This window comes from Cylas formicarius, unplaced genomic scaffold (assembly GCF_029955315.1).
Source record: "Cylas formicarius isolate icCylForm1 unplaced genomic scaffold, icCylForm1.1 PGA_scaffold_6__28_contigs__length_40554024, whole genome shotgun sequence".
Lineage (NCBI taxonomy): Eukaryota > Metazoa > Arthropoda > Insecta > Coleoptera > Brentidae > Cylas > Cylas formicarius.
Genome location: NW_026844347.1, coordinates 9,728,284 through 9,755,408, shown reverse-complemented (window position 1 = coordinate 9,755,408; position 27,125 = coordinate 9,728,284). Strand labels below are relative to the sequence as shown.

Below are 27,125 nucleotides of genomic sequence, written 5' to 3'. Positions count from 1 at the left end.
GCGACGAAGGTCGATTTCAAAATAATAATGGAATCGTTAATAGACACAACTGTCGTTTTTGGTCTGAAAACCATCCTCGTTCGATTACAGAAATAGGTAACCAACGAATTTTTAGTATCAATGTTTGGTGCGGCATATTAAACTACACTTCCGGAACTATTAGAAGAAGTGAATCTTGACACCAGAATGAATATGTGGCTACAGCAGGATGGAGCGCCTGCACATAATGCCCAAATAGTAACGAGGTATTTGAACCGAGAATATCCCAATAGATGGTTTGGTAATAATGGACCGGTAAGGTGGCCGGCGAGGTCCCCGGACATTACACCACCAGATTATTTTCTTTGGGGCTACCTAAAAAACGTTATCTATGAAGAACCTATCGAAGATATGGGTGATCTCATTAACAAAATTAGTGCAGCGTGTGCCGCTATCACAAGAAGGACTCTCCTACAAGTGACCCAAGCTCATCTGTTAAAAGTTTTTGATAGTTATGTTTGAGCAGATGGACATAATTTTGAACAAAATTTTTGAAATGTCTTATTATGTAGTTAATTGCAATAATAATTTTGGTTATTAACTTGTAGGCATTTTACTGTTTTTTCATTTATTTATCATGTTATCAGAACTAAATCGATAAAAAATAATAAATAAAATCATACTAAAATAGTTGAAATCTATTGTTTGTAATTGCACTTAAAACAACTGCGATAACAATGGTTGCCATAGTAACTAACATTCATGGCATACTTGTAAAAATAAGCGTTAATCACATTTTTTATTAATCAAGAAATGTTTACTTTAAATCGGTATAACTTAGAAACGGGTAAAGTAAATAAGTTTGAGTAAATAACAAAAAAGTTTTTAAATAATATGTACTTTTGTATGCGCGTATTTCCAAAGTCTCCGCAATCGAATAATTTTTCGACGCGTCGCGACGCCCAGCTCTTTGCAGGCGTCGAATTTTTTAAACTTTAGGAAATATCTACTTGACCCCACACTTTGACTACTTTTTACATAAATTAAATATTTCTTTTCGTTTTGAAGTTATTGGCGTGCGGAGTTTTAAGTGAAAAACCCTGTATATATATATATATATATATATATATATATATATATATATATATATATATATATATATATACAGTGTGTCCAAGATAAGGATGCACAGCATGGGGATCTCGGAAACAGTGTCGGTTAAATTAGACAAAAATTGCGCATTTTGATACCGAACAAGATCCCGTTTTACAAATTTGAAAATTCCAAGCCGTTCCGGAAATATCCGAGAAAAACCGAAATATTGCGATTTCGTTTTTATTATTTTTTAAAGCTATTTGAAAAGATATGAAAAAACGGAAAACACTTTTCCATTGGCACTTTTTAATCTCTCCAAATTGACGTTAACAAATTTTCATTACAGCGTTTCGATTCCATGGAACCACCATCAACTTTGATTTTTCTTACGGGACGGAAAAAAAGTACACACAGTATTAGGTTGTGCTTTTCATTGCGAATTCAACGATGTACGATACAATACGGTTACTTATGTTTTTATCCAGAAAAATGGCTTTTTAATACATTTCTAGTATTTTATTGTAGTAGGCCATGAGATCCGAACGATGAAAGGCAAAAGAAAATGGTTGACAAGTTCGAGTTAATGTGTTTATTTATTTACTAACTCTAACTGTTCATTTAACATAACAACTAAATCCAACAAGTTAATGAAAAACAAATTCTATAACAAATGTTCGAATAAATGACGTCCATTTTCTAGGCATAAGCACGCCCGTCTCACGGTAGACTCCAAAACACGACTTAACATTTCAGGAGTAATTTTATTAAACGCTGCTCGTACTGATTGACGTAATTGTTCCTCGTTGTCAAAACATTCTTTGAATACCTCATTTTTTATGTAGCCCCATAAGAAAAAGTCCAAGGGAGTTAAGTCCGGGGACCTTGGAGGCCAAGGTGTTTCACTGTAAGTCCCAATGTATTTTCCATCAAACCGTTCAGTTAAATATTGGCGAACTTCTCTGGAGTTATGGGCTGGGGCACCATCTTGTTGGAACCAGCAGCCTTGCACAGCGCCTAGCGGTAAATCATCTAAGGCATCTTCTAAATCGTGCCTCAAGATGTCAAGGTACCGCTCGGAAGTTAAGGAATTATTATAGAAAATAGGGTCTATAATCTTGCTACCAAAAATCCCACACCAAATATTAAACCCAAAGCGAACTTGATGTCTGGATAGTCTATTAACACGTGGATTTTGTTGCGACCAATAGTGTGTATTGCGCCTGTTATAAATACCGTTATTGGTCACCATACTTTCATCAGACAAAATGACTTTATATGGAAAATTAAAACTCTCATCACACATCCTGGTATACCACTCACAAAAATGTCTACGTCGTTCGTCGTCACCCGGTTTTAATCCTTGACATATTCTGAATTTGTAAGGCTTAAATTCATTTTTCCTTAAAATAAACTGAGCTGTAGATTTAGCTACCCCATTCTGGTCTTCAATTTCTCTGGTAGAAGTTTGTGGATTTTCGATAACAGATTGTAGAACAATGTATTGGTTTTCTTCATTGGAAGGTTTTTGTCGGGATAATGCAGGCTTCTTAAATGATCCATATTCTTTCAGATTAAATAACAAACGCCGAAAAATACTCTTGTCAGGTTGTCTCCGCTCTGGGTATTTGTTAGAATACATACGCTCGGCTTCCACACAATTTCTTTGGCATCAGATGTAGCAAGACAGCATATCACATTTTTCTTCGTTTGTAAAATTACCTCCCTCCATTGTAGAACAAAATAAATTAGAAAAAGACAACAACAATAAAAATACAAAAACAATAACTAAAGGAATAAACTTATGATCGACTGATAACAAAGACAAATAACATTAATGTGTCATTGAAATTGACTGGATGTCATTTTGTCATGGCCTACTCCATTTAAATGCTGAAATGTATTAAAAATCCATTTTTCTGGATAAAAACATAAGTAACCGTATTGTATCGTACATCGTTGAATTCGCAATGAAAAGCACAACCTAATACTGTGTGTACTTTTTTTCCGTCCCATAAGAAAAATCAAAGTTGATGGTGGTTCCATGGAATCGAAACGCTGTAATGAAAATTTGTTAACGTCAAATTGGAGAGATTAAAAAGTGCCAATGGAAAAGTGTTTTCCGTTTTTTCATATCTTTTCAAATAGCTTTAAAAAATAATAAAAACGAAATCGCAATATTTCGGTTTTTCTCGGATATTTCCGGAACGGCTTGGAATTTTCAAATTTGTAAAACGGGATCTTGTTCGGTATCAAAATGCGCAACTTTTGTCTAATTTAACCGACACTGTATCTCTTATAGTTTCCGAGATCCCCATGCTGTGCATCCTTATCTTGGACACACTGTATATATATATATATATATATATATATATATATATATATATATATATATATATATATATATATATATATATATATATATTCTCACGTATTGATTCACGGATGGAAAAATGTGATGACACTATATTCCGGGATATCATCCGTTCGCTCGTTGAACTCCGACTGGAATCCTGCATCCGACTGGAATCCTGCAAATCCTGCATCCGATTGGAATCCTGCAGACGTTTCGCCAAAATCTCACTTGGCATCTTCAATGCTCGCGCTCCGAAAACACTTCGAGTGTTCGAAGTTCAACGAGCGAACGGATGATATCCCGGAATATAGTGTCATCATATATATATATATATATATATATATATATATATATATATATATATATATATATATATATATATATATATATATATATATATATATATATATATATATATATATATATATATATATATATATATATATATATATATATATATATATATATATATATATATATATATATATATATATATATATATATATATATATATATATACACATAAACTGACTTGCGAAAAAAATAGATTCAAGCAATAAAAAAAGAACATTTGTTTGTACCAGCAGAAACACTAAAGCGAATGAATGTACAAGATGTGATACCAAGTTAAAAATTGTCTAATTTTATTCATTTAAAGGCAAGCTTATGAAATTGAACTGCAGCGTTGAATCAACGGAAGAAGTACTAACGAGCCAAGTGAAAAGCACCCTCGTTTGATCAAAAAGATTTTTTTTATTTATTTAATAAAAGCTGCCTTGTAATATTATGCTAAAGAATAATATCAAACAACATAAAAAAATAAAAATTAATCTTCATATCAAAAATAGGTACAAGAATATGCTCTTTAATAAAATCACCACCTTTGCGTGAATGTCTAAACTATTGGGTACTATATTATAATATTAAAATAGTATAAAGCAATTAAAACGTTCTTTTTAGAGTCTTCTATCTTGATATTATGAACGTCGTACAACCGGATATATCTATTCCTTAATGTGATGACTCATACTTTAACATCTGATATTCAAAATGCGCAGGCGCGCGTCATTTCAAACCTAGCTTTCAGGCAATAAGACCTTGGCGTTCAACATGATCGCCGGCAATTTGTAATTTTGAGAGTTTTCGGTTGTGGTATTTCATCGGCGTCATTTTATCAAAAACAAGGTGAAGATGTTAAGATTGCTGTTTAACAAATGGCACAAAGTACAGGCTAGAGTTTGAAATTTATGTACATGAGCCGAAGATCAATGAAAATCTCCTAGCCTCCTGAGATATGAAAAAAGCCACAAACCTTATTTCACGAAATATTTCTCATACAATCATTAGTATGATGAGTACAGGGCGTGTCTTGAGGTTAGCACAAATTACTGATAATCTATGTAGCTCAATAATAATCCATTATGAAAATAAAAGGAAATTTTATTGCGTATCATAGAAATTGGGCAGTAAATAAACATATTTTTTTACACCAAAATATGACCTTGAAAGTTAGCAACTTTCAACTTTTACGAATTCCGATTAACACAACCTGTAAATTGGTTGAAATATATAAACAAATCGAATTATTGCATGTCAGAAAATTTTGAATAGTTTCGCATTTTAACTGGTTTCGCGTTTCGCTTTTTGAGACATTAAGTTCAACTGGCTCTAATTATAATTAAAAGATGAGTCAATTTAGCATGGCTGAATTTGAAAATTTCATAGATTTAATTGAAAAATACCCATTTTTGTGGGGCAAAAGAGACCTAAAATTTACAGACAAAACTATGTTAAGTAAAATTAGCTATAAATCAAAAAATAAATTCAAAACGTATATTTCATAATTAATTGAATCTGGAGGCCGGTATATCAATATGTTCATTTTTATCTAATTTTAAAACTGACCCTTCAGGCTTCAACATTTTTATCTATTTACCGTGCAAATGATATATATAACAAAAGAAAACATTGCGAAACTAACAAACCTGAGAAGAGAAAAATCTCTACTAGCGATAGTTCAAGCTTGGAGCGACATGAAGACATACTTTGACCAAATTAACCTAGACTGCGTGGAGAGGAATCATAAACAATGACAAGGGATAATTCACATGTTTAAACGCTTAATGGTAACTATTATTCAATAGCAACAGTGTATTCTATTATCTATTTATCTATTTTCTGAATAGATCTTGCGATTTAAAGGTTAAATTTTCTCAAAAAGCAAACACAAAAAAATGAGATTAAGGTGAATTCAACAATTGTCAAATGTCAATTGTTAACAACTAACGAATTGGATAAGCTTGTTTTAAAATTGTGAATAAGTTCACGAGTTAACAATAGCTAATTCTCGCCATAATTGTTCAATGCAACTGCCATCTACTGGTGCAACTTAAAATTATAGAATATACAGCACGGTCAAAACTAATCTGCTTTAACAGCCGCAACATATTTCCTGCCTACACAACAAAATTAATTTAAATTTCATAGCTTTTTATTTGGTTTCTTCATGTTTTAAAATCAATGAAAATAAATTCAAATAAAAATATAACTAACCCTAACCCACCAATTTATTTTAGCATACACGGCACAATAGTAACGGCCGTAATAGGAAATTGAAAATAATTTTCAGTAATTTCTAATGACCCTCGCCCGCAAGCCATATGAGGCATTCTTCGTGGGACACACGGTACTAAATTAAATTGAATCGAAAACAAGCCAATTAATATCTAGGACACCCTGTATTTCTGAAAATAACTGAAATATGGAAGTAATACCCGGAGTTCCAAAGGCAAAAACTTTAAGATCGGGGTATTTCGGCCTAATCTTTAAACCCAGCAAGCAAGCAACTCCCGCCCCTAAACTGTGGCCCGTCAACACAAGGCCATATTCTGGGTACAGGCAAAATGCTTTCTCCAAAATTCCAGTCTAAAACGGCGAAACATATATTTCGTTTTATTCGATCCTCTTGGATCAACTTACCTCTTTCAACTTTTTGGCAATGTAAATAGCTCCGGCTGTCATGCCCCTATGGGCCATCGTATCCGGAGGAAGACCTTCAGCTTCAAATTTCTCTGATGTGGCCGTAAGATCTGTGAAGATATCTCTAAGAGATATCGAGCCTCTAACTGCGATCACGATATTGGATGTTTTGTGATCCGCTATCACGCAGAATGGTAGCTGAAATGCGATATACCTATTGTTAACGATCTAATTGTAATTCAAAAACAGCAATATGTTAACAAAATAAAAAACTCGCTGTCTACCTCCTTTTAAAAATATTAGTAATTAATCTCATATCTATTTTGCGGGCTTTTCTTAAAAGTTACCTTTTGTTTTTACCACTAAATTCAAAAACGCAATAAAATATAGGGTGTTCCATTTAGATTTGTGGCACACTGTATAATCCAAAAATGAATAATAGGAAAATTCAATTAAATACAAAGAACTTATATAACATTTTTTGATAACTATTACAGGTATATGTGAGACATCTGGTACATTGTGTTGTACATTCAAAACCTAGCATTTATGGTCGTACGTTTATACGAGCTTTTTTGTTAAAGCGATAATAATCTACAGAATGTACACATACTACACATACACACACATATATATATATATATATATATATATATATATATATATATATATATATATATATATATATATATATATATATATATATATATATATATATTTTTTTTCACATATTTTGTTACAACATGGTATTTATAATGTAATGTACATTTTTAAACAACCAAACAATCTCAAACCGGGACCTCACCAATATGGGAATCAGTCATCCGAGACACTGTCAGCAAATTCCATTTACCAACCACCAATCCAGGAGGAAACCAGAAGATTTTTTAAATAGCAATTTCAATTTCTAGAGTTATTAAAATACGTAATTTTTTACAATTTACAAAAATGTGTTTTTTTGCTGATAATTTTTAAACTTTTGATATACTAATTAATATACAGAAACTTTTCTACAAAAGAGACAAAATTATACAAAGTAAGAGGTTTATTAAATGAAATACGTGTTAGACCATACACGTACATCGAGAAAATTTGAGAGCGTAATAAATTGCAAGAAAACAAACCAAACAATATGTGATAAATATAAATAAAAATAATAAAAAGTTTTTTTTTTAAATAACATTCAACGTCTATATTTTAAAGATCGGTGGCGAAAATTTATAAGGGCATAACTCCCAATATTTTCACATCTTTTGGCGAAAAGTGCCAACTCCCGTCTCACGAATTTTATATAGTTGGATTTATGTTTCGGCTGATAACTGACTGCGAGTTTTTAGTTAGTTAGCACCTACACAACAACACAAATTGTGGGAAATATTAACAGGATGAAATTAAAAAATGGCGTACCTCAAACACGTAATTTCTGAACGACGCAAAAAGAATGTCTTGCTCGTTTACTTTCGATATGTACTTCACTCCGGCCAAATGACAGAGACAGCAATTGTCATCGATAACCGGGGTGTTATCCGGCGGCTTAAAACACGAACAGCAAGAGACGTTGCTGATTAGACGAAAGAGGGCGGTACTGCAGTGCAGGTAAAACACGAAGGGCCAGCCGTAAGCGGCCATCGAGAGCCGCAGAAAATGTCGGGCATCTTCCAGGTTCATCCAGCGAGGTGCCAAAGAAAATATTCGGTTGATGTCTGAAACGAAAATATTAAGTGAAATTTTGCAATGGATAGATAGAGGAATGCGGTTTTCGCAATATTGTGCTCGATTTTCGTGGAAGCAAAAATTTATGCAGCTTTTAAAACAATCCTAGCTTGATTTGCTTTTGCGTTAAGTGGAAAATTTAACCTTTTTATAAATAAGCATATATATTTTAACATTATTGTATTCCCTGTTAATATTATTATTATTTATTACAAAAAATATGAATACAACACACCAAATAGTAAACTAAAAATACTGTTTCTGCTTTGGGCATTTACGAGGATAATTAGTCTAGAACGTAGGATCCAGAATTTAGTGGTGCATAAGTGTTATGAGATACACAAAAGTTATACAAAAGTTGCAAGGTTCAAAGTGAGTTTCATCGGAATTTACTGGTTTTGAACACAGGGGGCCCCAATTCTGAACTACTTCTATCAACACTGAAATTTTAGATTACTTATAAAAAACCGAGCCAATTTTATAGTAGTACTTCGCGTTTATTGATGTGATACGCGATTTACTGGAAGGTAACTATCCAATACAAACCACACAAAATTAAATATTACCATAAAATAAGCAGCGTATGTGTAAACGAAAGTTTCTTAAACAAACACAAAATTCGTTTTACCATTTACAATTAATTAATAATTAACGATATACAATTAAAAATAAAAAGACTTGAAGGGATCAACATTCTCATGTCACGAAAACATTTTTCTGAGGATTCCATTTTGCAATTGAAATATTTCGCCAGCCATGACATGAGTAAATGCATGCATACAAAATAACATACAAGTAAAAGATCTATGGCAACTAATTTTCTTAATCTCTAACATCACGTAGCGATATTTAGGGGGCGTTTTAAAAATATTATCTATCGGATTGATCCAGATTAGGTGAGAATCAAAAGAAACACCTAAAAATTTAAAATTTAATAGTTTTATGAAATTAGCCCAATTTTTTATAAATAATCTATAAATGTCCAAAAATACATCCCGAATACAAAATATCGAAAAATTGTAAATCAATGGCTACCAAGAAAGGAATCAAAGAACTAGGTTTTTATAAAATATTTATTAATCCACCTCTAATAATTTAATTTGGTATTCTATTTAACCGACCCTAGATATTCAATGGTTTAAGGGTTACCCTTTTTTTTAAGATTTTAGGAAATCTGAAATTTATGATCTTACATATTGATGGAATGTATACGAATAGTCATACATACACGCGTGCACACACATACACACAAACCTGATGAATATTTTGGATCTTCGTCCGACAGCATGTAGATTCGTCGCATCTCTCTCGTTTCCCTTTTCTGCTTCACACGAAGTAGAACACATCCCGCTAGTATATCAGACGGTACCAAATCGGTACTGCGAAACAGTGCGCTGAGCAAGGCGGCTACCTATAAAACAACTCATAATGTTCTTCCGATACAAACTAATTAGCTTGAACAAATTATTTCCGTTCGCAGTGAAAGAAAGACAAAATCCAACTTATGACGTAAAAAGCATAGCAAAACCTAAGTTAGCACCACATCGTCAATTTTTAAATAAATGGGAATGAAAGTCATGTGACACCTCATAACCCCACTAGAATGTTGTGGTCAAATAGATACTGTATTGCCCTAACCTGTTAAACTGCATTCTTGAAAAATTTAGGTTATAAAAACAGGGCAAGAACATACAAATTTATTTTTTTTTGTCTTTTGTATTTATTCACGACATTATTAGTACTAATACGCTAGCGTTTGAATCTTTTCTATTGTATACGAAATGATCAGATCTGTTTTTTCGGCGGTAACTTTTTATTTATTTTTTTAGACTTGATAGTAAGTACTAAATATCTTGCAACAGTTACGATAATGAATTGTAATACTGCAACTACTCATAATAGATATGTTATGGTTGTTGGGATAAAATTATCAGAGGAAATGCTGTTGATAAATTTAACGCCACTTTTAACGCATCTTTCTCCCAGTTTTATTTATATGGCCTCATTCCCAGAATAAGGGTATGTGGTTTCCAGAGAAAATTTTAAATTTTAGGAATAGCGTTTCCGGTACATTAATCACGGGTTGGATGCGATGTTTAATAAACAAGTTTCTAAAGAAGTTTATGAACGTGTTGTATACGATACTTTTTCTACGACAATCACGAAGAAAAAATTTCCAAGTGGCGGAAGTAATCCACTATCATTTTTAAAATAAACAACGGTCCTAAACTACTGAAAGCATTTTAACAAACATGATCTTGCTGGAAAAATCATTTATTGCTGCATCATACCCATCCCAAAATATTTACCTTATTAACCGAATAGCCTATCTCGTATATCTTGTTTCCAATCAAACTGTGTAAAACGAAAATTAGTTATAAAATTCTAAAAGACACCATTACAGCGGTATTTCTTTTTCTTTTCCAAGACTCAATGATGAAATTTCATGATTTTATCATAAAAGTATTTTTGATTTAGAAATAAAAACAAATCGTGTAGGAGCATAATAACCAAAATGCAAATGCAAGGATAGACACGGAAGACAAATGTCTTAAATCAACTTCTCAGCATATATTATATACACAGGCAATGGATTTTGAGGTTATATTTTTACAAATGTTGAGGCTGTTCGATATATTTGTCTTCAAAATGCGACACTAGCTTAAATCCACAAATGGCAATTTCCGACATCAAATGCAAATTAAAGATTTTGGGATTTTGCTTAATTGTCGGATAATTTTATCGAATCATTTGAATGGTAATTCTGTCTACTCGATTTTGTATTAAGCCTGCCCCTGTGTCGGGATAGTATTCGAATGTGCAAGCCAGGTTTGATCTACTTTTGATAAAACTCATGTAGATAAGCTAGAAAATGTTCCCAAAAATGTTGCGCGTTATGGCATACAGATTAAAAGTACCCCTGATCTATTTTTCGTTTTCAAGTTATTGACGGATGATATCGACTGTACTATGGACTATGGTAAAAAGTCTTTAGTAGCAATGGTGGTTTTAAAAAATAGCATAAAGCATGCCCAACCTAGTTAGTTAAGTTATTGTAAGTATCAATAACTATTTTCCAATCGAATTCCTGTCTAAAACGGTGCAACATTACTGAAGAAATAAAAACAAATACATATAAATAGTTCATTAAACGGAATGAATTTTTATTTCGCGAACAACGGTTTTTATTTAAAATGATAACAATATTTCGCACATAAACCGAAATCTGCGACGACTCACTTGTTGGAAAGCTTCGTGTCCGTGTTCGTCAGACCTGACCCAACAGAAGGCCCATCGAAAACGTCTTTTCCAAATACTGGTGCCTTTTCGGTGGCGTAGCGATTCTCCTGCACTCGGTGTCTCGTGAATTTCGTAGTACCGTCGTGAACCCAACGGATCAAAAATCATCGCCAGTCCGAAAATTGCCAGGCCGAACAGGGCCCAATTGAACACGACCAACGCTGTAATGAATAATAATTATAGTAATAAAACCAAAAAATAAATAAAAAACGAAGTTGAGGCACAAATTTCCTAGTTTAACGTAAGTGTCTTCTGAATGTTGTTAATAATAAAGTATTTATTTAATTAGTGTTATTTAGTATTAGTATTTTATTCACTACTTCTTTTGCTAGAAAAATGTTATATAGGTGTGATTTTTTTTGTATTAAGATAACACTAACGACAAAAAATGACTATCAATTTTACAACGGAAAACGATTTATACAAAAGCTTAAATGCTAAATACGATATTCCTCTTCTAGTGCATATCGTCTACGGATATTGGTTATCATATTAGTCCAGATACTTTGCTTTCTGCTGATCTAAAGAGGATATTATAGATTATTCAAGACCACTGTCTTAGGTTCTTAGCCATGAAGTTTTTCAACGTCCAGAGCACTCTCTTCCCTATGAAATTAGTTGGAGGAGATCGTGTTTTCCATTTCTCATCGCATGTCCAAAGTATCCCAATTTTCAAGTTTTAATGGTGCTCAAAACCATATTTTTTACATGCGCCCCAGCATCGCCTCATTTGCTACGTGATTTATTTATGATATTCTGAGCATGCATCGATTGAACCAAATCTCGAAGGCTTCTAAAGTTCGCATGTAACTTCCGTATAAGCTATGCACCATAAAAGAATACCGAGAATATGTATATATAACACCGGATGACTTGAATTCGAGTTTGAATACTGATTTGCATATTGCACTTTGTACTTCTGGTCTTCTCTATCCTACCTGCGGGTGAACCCATTGATTGAGATTGCAGCCGAGGTACGAGACTTGCTTGCTCTAAAAGTTTAGTATTAACATAAAACAGTATGAATTATATCGTTCTTGGTTACATTAAGAACGTGAGTCATTTTTAAGGTTACTCTCATATCATTTCATTCACGGATTTCGATGACACGATGTATTAGTATTTGAAAGCTTTCAGCTGTTGCGGCCAACAACACCGTGTCATGTGCATATCTAAGATTTGTTAATTATATGACGGTTTATGAAAATTACATCGCTAGAGATCTGCAACACCTTTTTGAATAGTCTCTCAGAGTATATGTTGAAGAGTAATTGTGACAGAATTCATCCCTGGCGTACTCATCTTATTACAGAAAATTCTGAGGGAATAATCTATGACACCTGCGAATATATTACAGTGCACATCTGAACCAGAAACTGAACGCTAAAAAGCGATTCTCCTGTGTCAAAAGGATTTCTGAAACCACCACGTGCATGAGAAGATAAAATTAAATAAAAATTTTTTTATTAAAATTTTTAATGCATAATTTTTTGATTAGTCTGTATTTGGCTTTCAGTCGGATAAATCGCTAAATTAGCTACATTTTTGGCCACCGTCCATAAGATGGATTTTTTTTTATGGGGATATAAAAGATAGTGGCATTCTGCTGGAAATTTCGTGGACATAATTGAAATAGTTTTAATTTATTTGAAAAATTAAAATTAGATTACATTTTTACAGTTTAAAAATCTTAAGATGTAGTCATTAAAAACCTTATTGAAAGACATATTTATTTTGATCGTAGAATCCAAAAATGCTATAATAATAATTTTAAAAAGAAACCATAATAAGGCTTCATACATCTCAAGAGTAAAAGTTTTTGAAGACACCATCATATTGCGTGACGTATAGAGTCAATAACACTGCATATTAGGAGAAACATCAGAGAATAATGAAGCTGAGGACTCATCAAGTCATAGCGACAGTGACGTCAAAAATTAGAAGCTCTAATAACATTTTTCCACTCCCGTCTGTAAAATGCCTAATTACACACCGATTTTGCGTGCGAGAACGGTCAATTTACCACTTCAGTTTCGTTTCCCATGGATTTGAGACACTTAGGACATTTCCGGGATTTTACCGCGCGGATTGAACGGTCATGTCAGTGAATCTATCAGTGTTGCTTTACAAAAATGTACGCAAATCTAACGGTCGTAACACTCGTTGCATAATATACTATTAAATTTCTGGAACGGCCGCCAGATTGTGTAATCGCATTCTCGAATTTTAAATAATGTTTTTTTAAATATTATTATACTATAGATTTCATTCAATTCTTTCTCCTTAAATAGTCTTTGCTCTATCTCTTAAGGGAGGGTGGTGGGAGTGTTGGAACAGTTTGAAAAATAAATGTCAATAACTTCGGAATGACTGTAATCGCTCCTTTTGTCTTAGAATCGTTGAAAAGGGCTATTGTTATGTATCATTTTTCTCACCTATAATATCAGCAAAAGAAAAAAATCTCGCCATCTTTAGAAATATTTTGTGAGTACTACTATTATTAAATATTATTATTAAATATTCGCTCTTTTAGCAAAATATAAATAAATTTACTGTTATAACGCCAACATGTTTAAAATGACCATAATAATTAATACTCTTTCCCATATTGTTGAAACATTTCAAGACTGGAAAATAATAACAACATCGCACAGATTCTAACAAAAGCAGTTGCGTCATTTAATGTTTTGAAAATAAACACGAAATATTCTTCTACAGGAAAAATAAATTAGGAATTATATGATAGGTTTCCGCTAGCGGGTTAGACTCTTTCTTTGGAGAAAATAAAATTTATGAGGGATGTAGCCAAGTGCTCTCTTACGTCGATACAACCAATATAACAACGACAACCTAAAAAGAGCAATTCTGAAGTTATTGACATTTACTTTCGAAAATATTCATACACTAGCCGCTATTTTCTCTTAAGAGATAAAGCAAAAACCAATGAACAAAAAAGAATAGAATCTATTTCAGCTTTACAACTGTAATCATTTTAGCTAACTAGATTATTTTTCAAAAAACGGGATTTAAAAGTGATTATAAGTTTTTTCACCCCAGTTGTTACGACAATTATTTTCGAGATAGGAACGAGTACCCTTAATTGGACAACCGGTACATATTATACTACCAAGATATCAAGCTAAATTTTATGAATTCTTCATAATTGAAAAGTTGTAAGGACATTGTGATTTAAAAATATTTATGACGCGCTAAATTAGGAAAACAAACCACTGGGCGGCAACCAGTGTCTATGGAAATCCGCCAGAAAATTAGCGAAACACTCATTACTTTTTAGGACAACGGATTTGATGAAGAATGCTGATGAAATCGGCGGAATGAATGGGAAATCGTAAAACAAACTGCGCACAAGATTCTTAGTAGGTCACGGAAAACCAATGGTTAATTTGCAGATTAATAATACTCATGCTTGCCCGAATTTACTTCTGCCGAACACGAAAATTAACAGCAGTTTAATAATGAAGCGCGATTAGTTCCGCGTCCATTTAAGAATTTTAGAAATTCACACTGACATTATTGCAAATTCTTAGGCGCAAATCACTCGAAACATATGCGGTGCGCTTATCGCTAAACAAATCAAACCCGTTAAGTTTTTCGACCTTAAAGGCGGTGACTAATACGAGAATATATTGACTATTTTTGGAAATTCATTCTAGACAACATACCGGGTGACACAAGAAAGTGCGAACACGGTTTTGACGCAACGAATCGAATTTGGGGCGACTTAATATGAGTCAAAAGTGCAATTTTTTTGTGCACTATAAAATCAATCGACGCACTTCCGGTTTGAGCGGAAACGACATAGCTCTATAATCAAGGTATATGGAGTTGCATACATTTTAACGTGATGCAAATCTTCACATCGTAGCTCCTATATGTGAGAGTGTACGTCATTTTAGTATGCATAACATTTATAACGAAAAAGGAGACCGTACTCAGCTAAAATGAAATTTTCGAGTCGGCACTTTGACATTCGGGTTTTGACTTGTCTTGATATCTCTCCAAAGTCGCATATATCCCCATTGTTGTCATTTAAAATATTTTGTCAGTTTGTCGGTTGTGTATAAATAATTTGATTAAGCGACGATGTCGAGCTGTTTTGGAGAGGATTCTTCCGAGAGTCAAACCGTATTTGTGAAGATAATTAAACAATATCCTGTTTTGTTAGAGACATCTAACATCTCGGAAGTAAAAAATAAACGACGTAAAGCGGTAGAAGAAATAAAATAAAAGTTAGAAGCTAAATTAGCTGTAATGATGGGAAGATTTGCAAGAAGATTCAAAACATAAAAACCAGACTAAAAGCAAAGACAGACAGAAATCAAACAGGATATAAACCAATAAAACTGAAAGGAAAATCAAATCCTACTATTGCTCGATTGCAAGGTTAGTTGCAAGTGGAAACCGAGGAAACTAGAGAATTGTTGTTAACAGAACTTAACGTCTCGTTTTACTTGAACAACTGCAAGTGTTTCGGCTAGCTAAGGAACTCTTACTTCAAAAGAAAAATGCGAATCTTGGCCAAAGTATATTGGATTTGGATAAAAATAAGGAAACTGAAAATCCAATTCTCATTAGCATATCTCCGGGAAAGAATTGAAATAATTACCCAATTTGATTATTAACAGGATTTCGCAAATGTTACTTTAATTAATATAACTTTTAAGTTACTACTATCCTGTCACGTTGCCATTGTGAAATTGTTTCTCATTTGGTTATTAGTTATTAAACAAAGGATTTTAAGTCCATCTAGACTCGAAAGCCGTGGATAACCTATTAACTTGATCTCTCTGACGTATCACGGTGTCTGTATGCTCGGCTGGGTGGGTGAGTGAGTGAGTGAGTCAGTGTGCGTGTGTGTATGTGTGTGTGTTTTTGTTATTATTACTATTGTTATTATTATTATTACTACTACTATTTATTATTATTATTAATTATTATTACTATTATTATTACTTTTATTATTTTTCTTTTTATTACACTTAAGTTACCAATATGATCTCTAATAATACTAGTCACTAAAAATGAGTCCGAAACGTTTTCGTTGGCTCACCGTGTAGCAAAACGAAATACTTACCTTCAATAACAGTCCTTGAAAAATGACCTTCATATGGACATACGACCAAATCACTACAGAAAGCCCACATGGTACCAAATACGTTGAGTATTACTTCCGGAATTACCAGGAAAAGTTTTAGTAACAAAATCGGTGGCACCAGCTTCCTGGCGTCGACGTCGGTAATGGACCCTTTCGCGCTTTGATTAACCAATGCCGCTAGGACAAAAATGACGGCACACAAAAGCGCCATCATACCTGCAATATTTATATATACAAAATAAAATAGTAAGGACCTTCAATTTCAAAGTAAATCAGAAATTGGAACCAAATTTTTAACACATATAACATACGCAAAAATTTTTTCGAACTATAATTTTTATTATTTTGTTCATTTTCGTCAATATTACAAGTTAACTTTTAACCATGATCTCCATTTAACTCAATACATCGGATCCCAACAATAAACTCAGCCGCCCTGAAAGAACTTTTTAAATATCTATCCTCTTGAAGCAGTTAATCAACATATATATTTCAGAGTTACTTTTTCTTCTTCGTTTTTTAAGGAAATAGGCGAATCTTCTGTAACCAGAGCAACACAGTACACAGGTCCTCCTCTTAGCATGTTCTATAAATCTAAACTTATCTCCTGGAGAGTATTGTCGGTCGGTTTTCTAGTAACGTTGCTGTTTGGCGTTTACGTTATTTCGATATTAGTGAAAAAGCCCAATCTAACTTTTTCAAACGGTTCTTAATGTTGCCGAAATCTACTTCTTCTGATATCTTGCGACTGGAGTGTGGTATAACTCATTTGAAAGTCATATATACTTAAAATGTGCTTAAACTTTGATAATTGAGTTGCGCAGATGAGACGTTTGACTTGGAAACTCGGATTTTCCTAGCGGTGGCAAAATCTTAGTCGAAGCACTCTAAAACGCACTTTGTCTAACATCCTTGGTAAATACAAAGAAATTTGCTTTCAGACTGATCTTGACTTCGCTCGAAATTCTCACTACAGAAGATTTTACAACTATTAGTGATACCCCTTAGCTCTAATATATAATCACTTCCCAAAATGCATGTATAAAGGTTTGTAATATAAACTCAACTATAATGAACTTTGCAGTTTGTAATCTCCACGAAACTATTCCAGGCATTGTTTAGATGCCCTGTTTATAACGAGGTTTTTATGGAAAAACTGGATAACTAACACCTAGAACCGAACCTAAAATTTAGGCCGTTTCTTACCTATCAATTATATATATATATATATATATATATATATATATATATATATATATATATATATATATATATATATATATATATATATATATATATATATTTTTATTATTATTAACACTTGCTTTATTTTTTTTTATTATATCAAATTTTCAGTTTTTCAGTGTTGGTGTTCTGTTCGAATCCACCGTAGCATTAAGTAAGCATTATCCTATAGATATCCTTGTTATAGGAATACTTGCATTTTCTTATAAACAATAAATTGATTGATTGATTGATTGATTGGTTAAGGGTTTCTTCAAATCTGGGGAGCATCGTAAATCGTTGTGTGTGGTCTTGCATTATCCTGTATCAGCAGACGCTTACGCAACTTTGCAAGTCGTTTTTGATAAGTGCCTACCGCAACGGCTTGGATGGTAAATTCGAATAATATTCTGTGTTAATTGCAGAACTTTTTTCCAGATAATAAATAAAAAAAATCCAGAATACAGCAAGTTACCTTTCCAACAGACAGAAATACATGTGCCTTAAATGTGCCTTCTTCAGATTGCTTGTCTTCAGATTGAAATAGGGTTTCGTTGGTCGTTATTATTCAGTGCCTAAATTCATCGCCATAACGGATCAGCAGGCTTTCTTTGAAGTTGACAAGTATCAGACGTATTGAATTTCTGTTATGGTCTCAACAGCCTTGCCATCCAGTGCGCCGAAATCTTAATAACGCCCAAACAATCAAGCAAGTTCAGACTCCCACTGCATGAACCGTCTCCTAGTGATATTGCACTATTTAAGAGGCAGCACTGCCTTATGTCAGGAAATAGAAGACATGGAAGAAAAAGTTAAATACAAAAATTGCTTGTGTTAATTAGGATTTTTCATTTTCATTAGGGTGACCGGTTTCGCAGCGGTCACTACCAACTTTCGTATTTCAAATGGAAAATCCTGTATATTAATCCTGATGTAGATAGACCTTTGAAAGACGAGTTCAACGATATATGGGGTTTAAACGAAAAGTTTCGGTATTATTAACGTCCATTTTCATTATTGACCCAATATTTAAACTGATTTATATAAGGTACTTCAATTTTGTTTCAAATTCTCTTTGCGCTTAATAAAAAGATGCTCTTTATTTTGCAAAACCTGCATTTTTTCAAATACAGACCCCAGTATATTATGCTATTTCCAGATATAAAACAGAAAATCGAAACGAGGAGAAAAAACAGTTTTACAAAATCCACCGTCAAAACAGTGTTTATCCTTAGCCTCTAACCTAACCCAGACCTAACTCCACTAGACTTTTTTTTATGAGATACTTTTAAAGGCCTATATTTCCCAAAATTAAGGTCAACTTAAATAATTGTTGTTAATTTGTTTTAGGTTAGTAAACGTCGTTTTATTAGATTTGTTATAATATTGTTCGATAATCTATAGTAGATGTTTTTACCGTTTTCACTATATATACAGGGGTTTCCTGAAAATGAATATTGTAAATTAAAAATAATTGAGAAATGGTGATTTGTATACCAGTCCGATTATATATCGATATTAGATGGTCTATTTAGGCATTAAGCTTATTTAGACATAGCATAATATACGGGAGTTTGCATTTGAAAAAAAAAATGTTGCGCAAAGTATGACAATATTGTAAGATTTTTTTATTTAATAATGCCATGTTAATAATTCCGAAACGTTGCGTTTAAACCCCATCGTTAATCTCTTCTTTCACGGCGAAACGAGTAACCTGGTATAGATGAAAATATAACAAATTAAAAATCCAAATTAAACCAAGCAACTTTTGTATTTAATCAATCTCTCATCGTTCAATCTCCTATTTGCTCAAATAAGGTTGTGATGTCTGCCTGTACATGCCAAACAATACTTTTATATTCTATAGACTCACCAAATATTCCTCACAGACGGTGAATAATTTCTAATGTTTCCAAAACTCTTTCCGAAAAAAGATTACCGCTCTTTGAGATTTTGCTGTGTCTTCTATGGTATGGTCTGTTCATATATATAAGAAAGTGACCAATTGCTTTTGAATGGGATTATCCAAGGGTGGTCATTAACATACAATGCAACAAGATTATTACCTAAAGTTTCGAAATTTAAACTCAGGTAAAATTGTGGTCCGTAATAGAAAATAATTTTATACCTAGGTGTGTTTAATATTCTTTGGTTTGGTATACTACTTAGTGTAAGTTTATTAGTAATCATTCTTATCGTGTGCCAATTATGCAAAATATATGCGAGTCTAGTGTATCTCAGGAGATGCTCCCGCCCAAATGTAGAAAACACTATTCTATTGAGACCAAGGAAGTTATAAACAATGTTTATTTGACTCTCATTGAACGTGGTGCCAACAAGCAAGTATCTTTAGAAGAAACGACCACATTGACGAAAATTCCAACATCAACTGTATGAAAAATTGTGAATAATCCCATTTCAGCGAGGAAAAAAAGAAGCGATGCTGACATTTTCTAGAGTGTAGATGAAAGTGATCAAGATATAATACGGCGTAAAATTTACCAGTTATACGAGAAACAAAGCGTAGATATCTCAATTAGGAGGCTTGAAAAAGATGAAACCGGTGTTAAATGTGACAGAACTACCTTATGGAAGTGTATTCAACAAATGGGTTTTAGATTTAAAAAAATTGACAAAAGGCAAGTTTTAATGGAGTCTTTTAGAATTCGGAAATGGCGACTGGAATATCTAGAAAAAATTAGGATTTACAGAGAACAGAAAAGACCAATTATTTACTTGGATGAAACCTGGTTCTACACTTATGATACCCCGGAAAATGGTTGGGTTGACTCAACTGATAAGTGTAAAACAAACGCGCCCTCAAAAAGAGGTAATTTTTTGCATCCTAGATGGTTGGATTCCAAAAATATTAAAGATTCTTCTTTGGATTACCATGAATACACCACCGCTGATTTATTTGAAAGTTGGTTTAAAAACAAACTAGTTCCAAACATTGCTCCCAATAGCGTAATTGTAATGGACAATGCAAGTTATCACAGTAGACAGTTGACTAAAAGCCCTTCTTCATGTGACACAAAAGCAACAATCCAAAACTACATGTATAATAACGACATTTATTTTCACGAAGATTATACCAAAAAGCAATTAACTGAGGTTCTACCAAGCTTGAACCTACAAAAGGAATACGTCTGTGATAATTATGCAAAAAATCTAAGGCATACAGCTTCCACCTTACCACTGTATAATTAATCCCATTGAACATGTTTGGCACCAACTGAAATCTGCCATTCGTCGTAACAATGTTTTTCCCCGTGTTAACTCCAATGTCCTCAAACTTATAGAAACCGAAGTTTTTAACATCCCTCCACAAAGTTTGGCAAATTCTGTTAAACATATAGAAAAAGCAGAACAATCGTATATCTACATTGCAAATAATAATTAGAACAGGCGATGATAGCGATAGTGATACTGATATATTATGTGAATTATTTTAAGTAATTTAAGTAGGTAATAAAAATAATTTGTAATTTTATTTTAGATTTAAACATAAATACATACATAAATAAATAAATATTGTTTAGTATCTTTCCTAACAAAACCTCAAATAATTAAATTTTAAGCAAAGTACGGACCTGTTCGGCCATATTTCATTCTTACAGCTTGCCCGGGTCTTTCCTTAATTCGTATCAGTTAGTCACTTTCTTATATCTATGAACAGACTTTAACAAAAACAGTGCTATAAAAACCCGTTTCGCAGTGGTCACCACCAACTTTCTTATTTAAAACGGAACATCCTGTATATTAATCCTGAATTAGATAGACTTTTCAAAGACATGTTCACCTAAATCAAACTGAACAATATTTCACTAGATAGTTGCATAGATGTCAAGACTTGTGCGAGACCATTAACTTTGGCTAATTTATTTATAGTGCAATTCCCAAAACTTTTGAAACCGCCTTCGTAAATTTTATATTTTAGGAAGGAAGGAAGATTTGGAGACCATACGAAAAAAGAGTTTTTCAATCATTTACCAAACCTGATCCGCCTCTACAGTCGATTTCAGAAACATTAAGCCATTTTTATTGTTATTATTATCCATCCACTGAAAATAGTGCGGCCTAGGTGCCCCAACACTCGTATACCGAAAAGAATTTTATTTTAACAGAATAAAAAGTAGGCATTAAATTTAAATTTCGACGCGTTGAGGTGTAAAACAACTGAATATAGCAGAAAGTAAAAACTCGCTACATCGGAATGTAAAAATATTTACTTAATCTGTGTAACATGTTTGCTGGTAAAGGTGTAATTATTATTTAAGTTGAAAATTTTCTTTAAACCGTGTATATTGTGGTGTAATAAATTCGATTCTGAAACGCTTAGGCCTGCAAAGTTTACTTATATATTTTTAAGATGTACCCATTCTTTCAAGAAGCAGACTTTTCATTTATATAAAGAAATATTCCATACAAAATTAAATATATACTTTAAAATACATAATGTTTTGATGTAGTTACTGAAGAAGTAAAACTCATGTTTGTGCTAAATATTAGCAGCAAAGTCCTCAATGTTAGTCGATAACGAAATTCTTCACATTATCTCGTTCTACTTGCTCGTTCGATCTTTGGATCAAATCAAATTCTTCTAAGTGATCTATGTAGGATATTGTTGAAGTCTTTACTAAATCTAACTAATCGACAACAAACAACCACATTTTCTCAATATGTCTCAAAAACGAATATACCACTACGCGCAAAGTTTTATTATTTACGATACAAAATATTAAATTAATTAAATTAAAAGGTGTTCAATTCCATTAAATAGTAAATGGAATTAAAAACATTTTCTTTTATTACATTTCCATCTTGGTCACTTCACTTGGCAAATTCATTTTTTTATTGTAAAGATGGTAGCAAAAGAAAATCAGGAACTATAGAATTTGAACTGTCAAACTCTAAAAAAGCTTATAACAGGGTAATAAACTTGCAGTCGTTAAAAAGGGCTTTTTATAGACTATGCGGTTGCTTACGTTGCCACCTTTGATGTTTTCTGAAATATTCGCAAAAAAATATATTTTTCTGAAAAAAAAAATAGATGCAACGATATGGCTCTTTTTACATCATTAGAAACTCAAATAAGGGCCCCACATTCGAGTGATCTCGAATCTTTATGATAACCTAAAATATGAATCAAAGAACCTCACGCGACAAAAAGGTTGAACTTTGGGAAACAATTGCACTTTTCGGAATAAAAGGTTATTAGGGTAAAAATTAACTTGTTAGGTGATTGTTGGAAACTAACTAATAATAACTATTGACGTATTTAGGTAGTAAAATGTGGAAAACCATTTAAAAAATGAATATTACATCTCGCCATTAAAAACAGTTGTTTTTATCGAACCAAACAAACGCTACGCATCTTTCATATAGTTATTTAATGACTGCCAAAGTCTATTGATTGCTTATCGTTTTAAATGGTTTAAATTTGTTATATGTCTGTTACATTCAAAATATTTTATTTAAATTGGACAGGTTCATCCTAATCCCGTGCCTATAAGAAATTGACGCTATATTAATAATGAATGTGAATCTGGTAATTTCAATACACATTTTACCGCTTAAATATTTCAATAACCAATACAATTAGTGAGTTAGTCTTTAATAATTCATTAGTTTTGGTTAGTTGGCTAAACCTAATTTTTTATGAAAAAGTAAGCGACAACAATAAATTAATTGGAAACAGGCAAAAATATCAATACAAAGTAATAAAGATAAATAACAGTATGTTTTTTATAGTGATTTTAAATATCATTTGGTATTCTAAATAATAAATTTGTGTTTTATTTAGTAAATTCGGAATAATAGAAAATTAATAACAACATTAAATATTCTTTTCATTCGCATTTTAGGTTACGAAAAAGATATTAACCTGCGGTTTCCATTGGATTGTTGGGGCCTTATTTGCCTATCTATTGAAGTTAAAAAAATCATATCGCTTCATATATTCCATTTTTCACAAGTTTTTTGGAGATCATATCGTTTGCGTTCTTCGAGTTACCGACATTTACTTCCGACAATGTTCGCACAATATATTAGAAATGTTTCTAGAAACCGAGTTTTTAAAGGTAAAATAACAACGCTCTCTGATGACCGATTCGCAAACTTGAAAATAAATTGATTAAAAGATAAATGTCAAAACATACAATACCTTTTCCCACTTTTCCGGCAAGAGGCGGATCCCACGTCGGAAAAACTGCTGGTCTTTAAATGCGATCCACGAATTCACTCCATGATCGGAACAAATGGAAATCACTTGGTGCAACATGTGGACAGTAGGGCGGATGGAGTAGGACGTTGCATTTCAGTGATTCAAGGTATGTTTTGCTTGGTTTCTCGATAAATACGGGCGAGCATTGTCATGTAATAAAATGACCTTGTCATATCGTGTGTCATATTCGGGCCGTTTTTCTTTTAATTCACGACTCAGATGCAGGTGCTCCTGTAATCGTTCCTTTTTGTTTTAACAGCTCGTTATAAATCAGACCCGGTTGATCCCACCAAATGCATAGCACGAGCGTAGATCGGTTTGATATTTTGTTTCGGCACTCATGTTGATGGTTCACCAGGCTTTACCCAAGACTTTCGTCGTTTAGGATTGTCATAATAAATCCACTTTCGTCCCGTCACAATCCTATGCAGAAATCCTTCTCTTTTTCTCGCGTTTCAATATCAATTGGCTTTAAGTTATATAGAACCCAACATCTCTCCTGGTGAATCATCCCTAATTTTTTTATACGTTTTTCCACGGTCGAAAGCTCAACTTCTAGTGAAGTTCATCTTCGATTTTTTTTGGGCTGTCCTGCCTTCAAAATCAAAATCACCACTTTTAAAATGTGCAAACTATTTTCTACAAGTTTGCTCAACTAGTACATTTTCTTCATCTACTTCATCTACCAAAATACGATGACTTTCTGCAGCACCCATTTTAAAATAATGGAGCAAAATTGCTCCAAAAATACTTTATTTGGCACAAAATTTCGACGTATGAAAAAAATCACAAATTGTTGTTTACGTTTTGAAAAAAAAAAAGAAGTACAGAATATGACATCAAATAACAGGTGCTTTCAAGTGCAACTACTCCTGTAGGTAAAGAAATAGATCACTAGCGCCATCTGTTATCAAAACGCTGAATTAATTTCAACACCGGGATATTCCGTTTCTGTAATACCATACTTGCTGGGAGACCCGATATATTTACTTATATTATTTTATTATTATTTAAATAATGTATTAAAGTGGAATTTTAAAAATATTGGGAATGATAAAGTAGATTTTTTACCGTGTCTAGTCGTAAAAAATTGTTTCTCAAGTGTTCCGTAGAGCACGAAGGATGATTAAGCGTTAATGGGAGGGAAAGAGAACCAGGAACTAGCCCTTGACCATCCGAGTTCTCGACACGACAAAGTGCACAGCTTTCAAGAAACTCGTATCGACAAACTTAAACACTTACATACAAGCGATGAATATTAATGCCCCAGATAATTAAGATTTGTTGGTGTTATTGCTTTTACCTTCAAAAGGCGTCAAATGTGGGCATATAATTTAATTCCTGGAAAACTGTTTGCGCGAAGTTGAATATGGCCTAGGCCTTACCATTTACCTTGACTAGGGTCAACACCGGAACACTTTGAATTTACTATTTAAACGTTGTAATATGAGTGAGCACCGATGTAAAGAGGTTTATATGTATGTTACTTTTGAAGCTTAGAATCGCAATTGATTCGCTTAGAAAGCACGTGATGATTGGGTCATGTTAATGTAAGCGTACGCAAAGTTTATATAACTAATGTTTGTTATATCCGGTTTCGCAATTGTGTTCGGCAACTGCTGATGAGTTTATTTGTCTTAGTCTTAAGGCTCTTACATGTTCTTTGAGTCTAGTTGATACTTTGCGTCCGGTTTCTCCAATGTATTGTTGGCCGCATATGCATGGAATGCTGTAAACTCCTGGCATCTCAAATGGAATTTTGTCTTTGACTGATCGAACATGTTGAGAGATTTTTGGACAAGTGGTAAATCTGGTTTTTACGTTCTACTTCTTTACTTTTAATATGTGGTCAGTGATATTTTGAATGTAGGGAAGGACCACAGTGGCAAGTGCAGGGTTGCTTTCGACCTCATTGCTATTGGTGAAGTGTATTTTTTTTCCAACGCTTAATATCTTTAATGTGGAAATTAATAGAGAGAAGAGCAGAGGTAAGTTGTTTTAATTCCATGTTCAGTGACTCGAGCTGAGATAGTTTTACGGCTCTGTAAACATGAGAGTTGATAAGCGATGATTTTTGGACCGGATGGTGATGTGACCATGCATTAAGGTATCGGTCGGTGTGCGTAGGTTTTCTATAAACACAATGACCCAATGTTAGGTGTGATTTTCTATTGATGATTTCTATGATTCTTGCATGTGATCAATTCTTCTACCAATTAAAAATCCGAGCGTCTATCTATCTAAATCTATAAATAACCTAACAATCTTAACCGTGACTCTGGTCTTAACCTATCACCAACATGGGAATCGGTCATCCGAGACGGTGTTTCTGCCCCTCATTTAGCTCCGCCCCCCTCAGGCACAGAGTAAAATGCGATCCAGTTTCAGTCAAGCCCTGAAGAAGCCAGCAGGATGAATGGCGAAACGTCAGCAAGTTCGACTCCGATGCAGGAGGAATCCAGAAGTTTTGTAAAAAGTAAATACTAATATTTAAATATTATTTTTTTAAATTGTTTTCTAAGTTCTTGACTGTTGACTTACTTGCAGATCAATAAATTATTGTACCAAATTAAGAAAAACTGTTAATTTAGAAATTAATGTCATTTTCAAATATTTTCTTTTACGAGGCCAACTGAGGCATCATATTGCTGTGCTATGTGTGTTTATTGTTGGTCTAAAATGGTCCGATATTAGTTATTTGGAATATTTAGGAGGAATAATAAGAAGTTACTATTTTAATTTTAATAAAAATAAGGATGGATTTTTTAAAAAGAACACAGGCAACTGCGATGAGAGCGGCATTCGTTACTCGCCAAAATTAACATTTTTTTCAGAAGGCTATTTACAAATCTTGTAGGTCCGTTCTGCATCGGTTGTTTATAAATAAAGCCAGCTGAAGTTTCGCTAATCATCCTGATGGCTTCTTAAGTGAGCGAGTTCTTAATAAATGAGTGACTGAAGAAGTTTACAAGGTGTTGCATACTATATGCGTACCTTGACCATCAGAATTGACAAACCACAGCCCTGGCTAATATATTACCTGAAAGATCCGAAGTGGCTCGCAGTCGTAAGTAACGTCTTTAAGCCACACTTCATAATGGGTATTTTAGAGCAGGAATTTGAAAGAGGGATTTTTTTAA

At 33.1% G+C, this 27,125-nt stretch overlaps 1 protein-coding gene across 1 annotated transcript in view; it reads right to left on the bottom strand.

Moving 5' to 3' along the window:
* Window positions 1-27,125, bottom strand: part of LOC132703807 (diacylglycerol lipase-beta-like) — a 58,880-nt gene that overhangs the window by 4,146 nt on the left and 27,609 nt on the right. The window contains exons 4-9 of the mRNA XM_060673294.1: window positions 16,515-16,751; window positions 11,360-11,580; window positions 9,374-9,530; window positions 7,814-8,109; window positions 6,407-6,604; window positions 6,202-6,352 (exon numbers count right to left, since the gene is read on the bottom strand). Coding sequence (XP_060529277.1) covers window positions 6,202-6,352; window positions 6,407-6,604; window positions 7,814-8,109; window positions 9,374-9,530; window positions 11,360-11,580; window positions 16,515-16,751 — 1,260 coding nt within the window. The remainder of the gene's footprint in view (window positions 1-6,201; window positions 6,353-6,406; window positions 6,605-7,813; window positions 8,110-9,373; window positions 9,531-11,359; window positions 11,581-16,514; window positions 16,752-27,125) is intronic.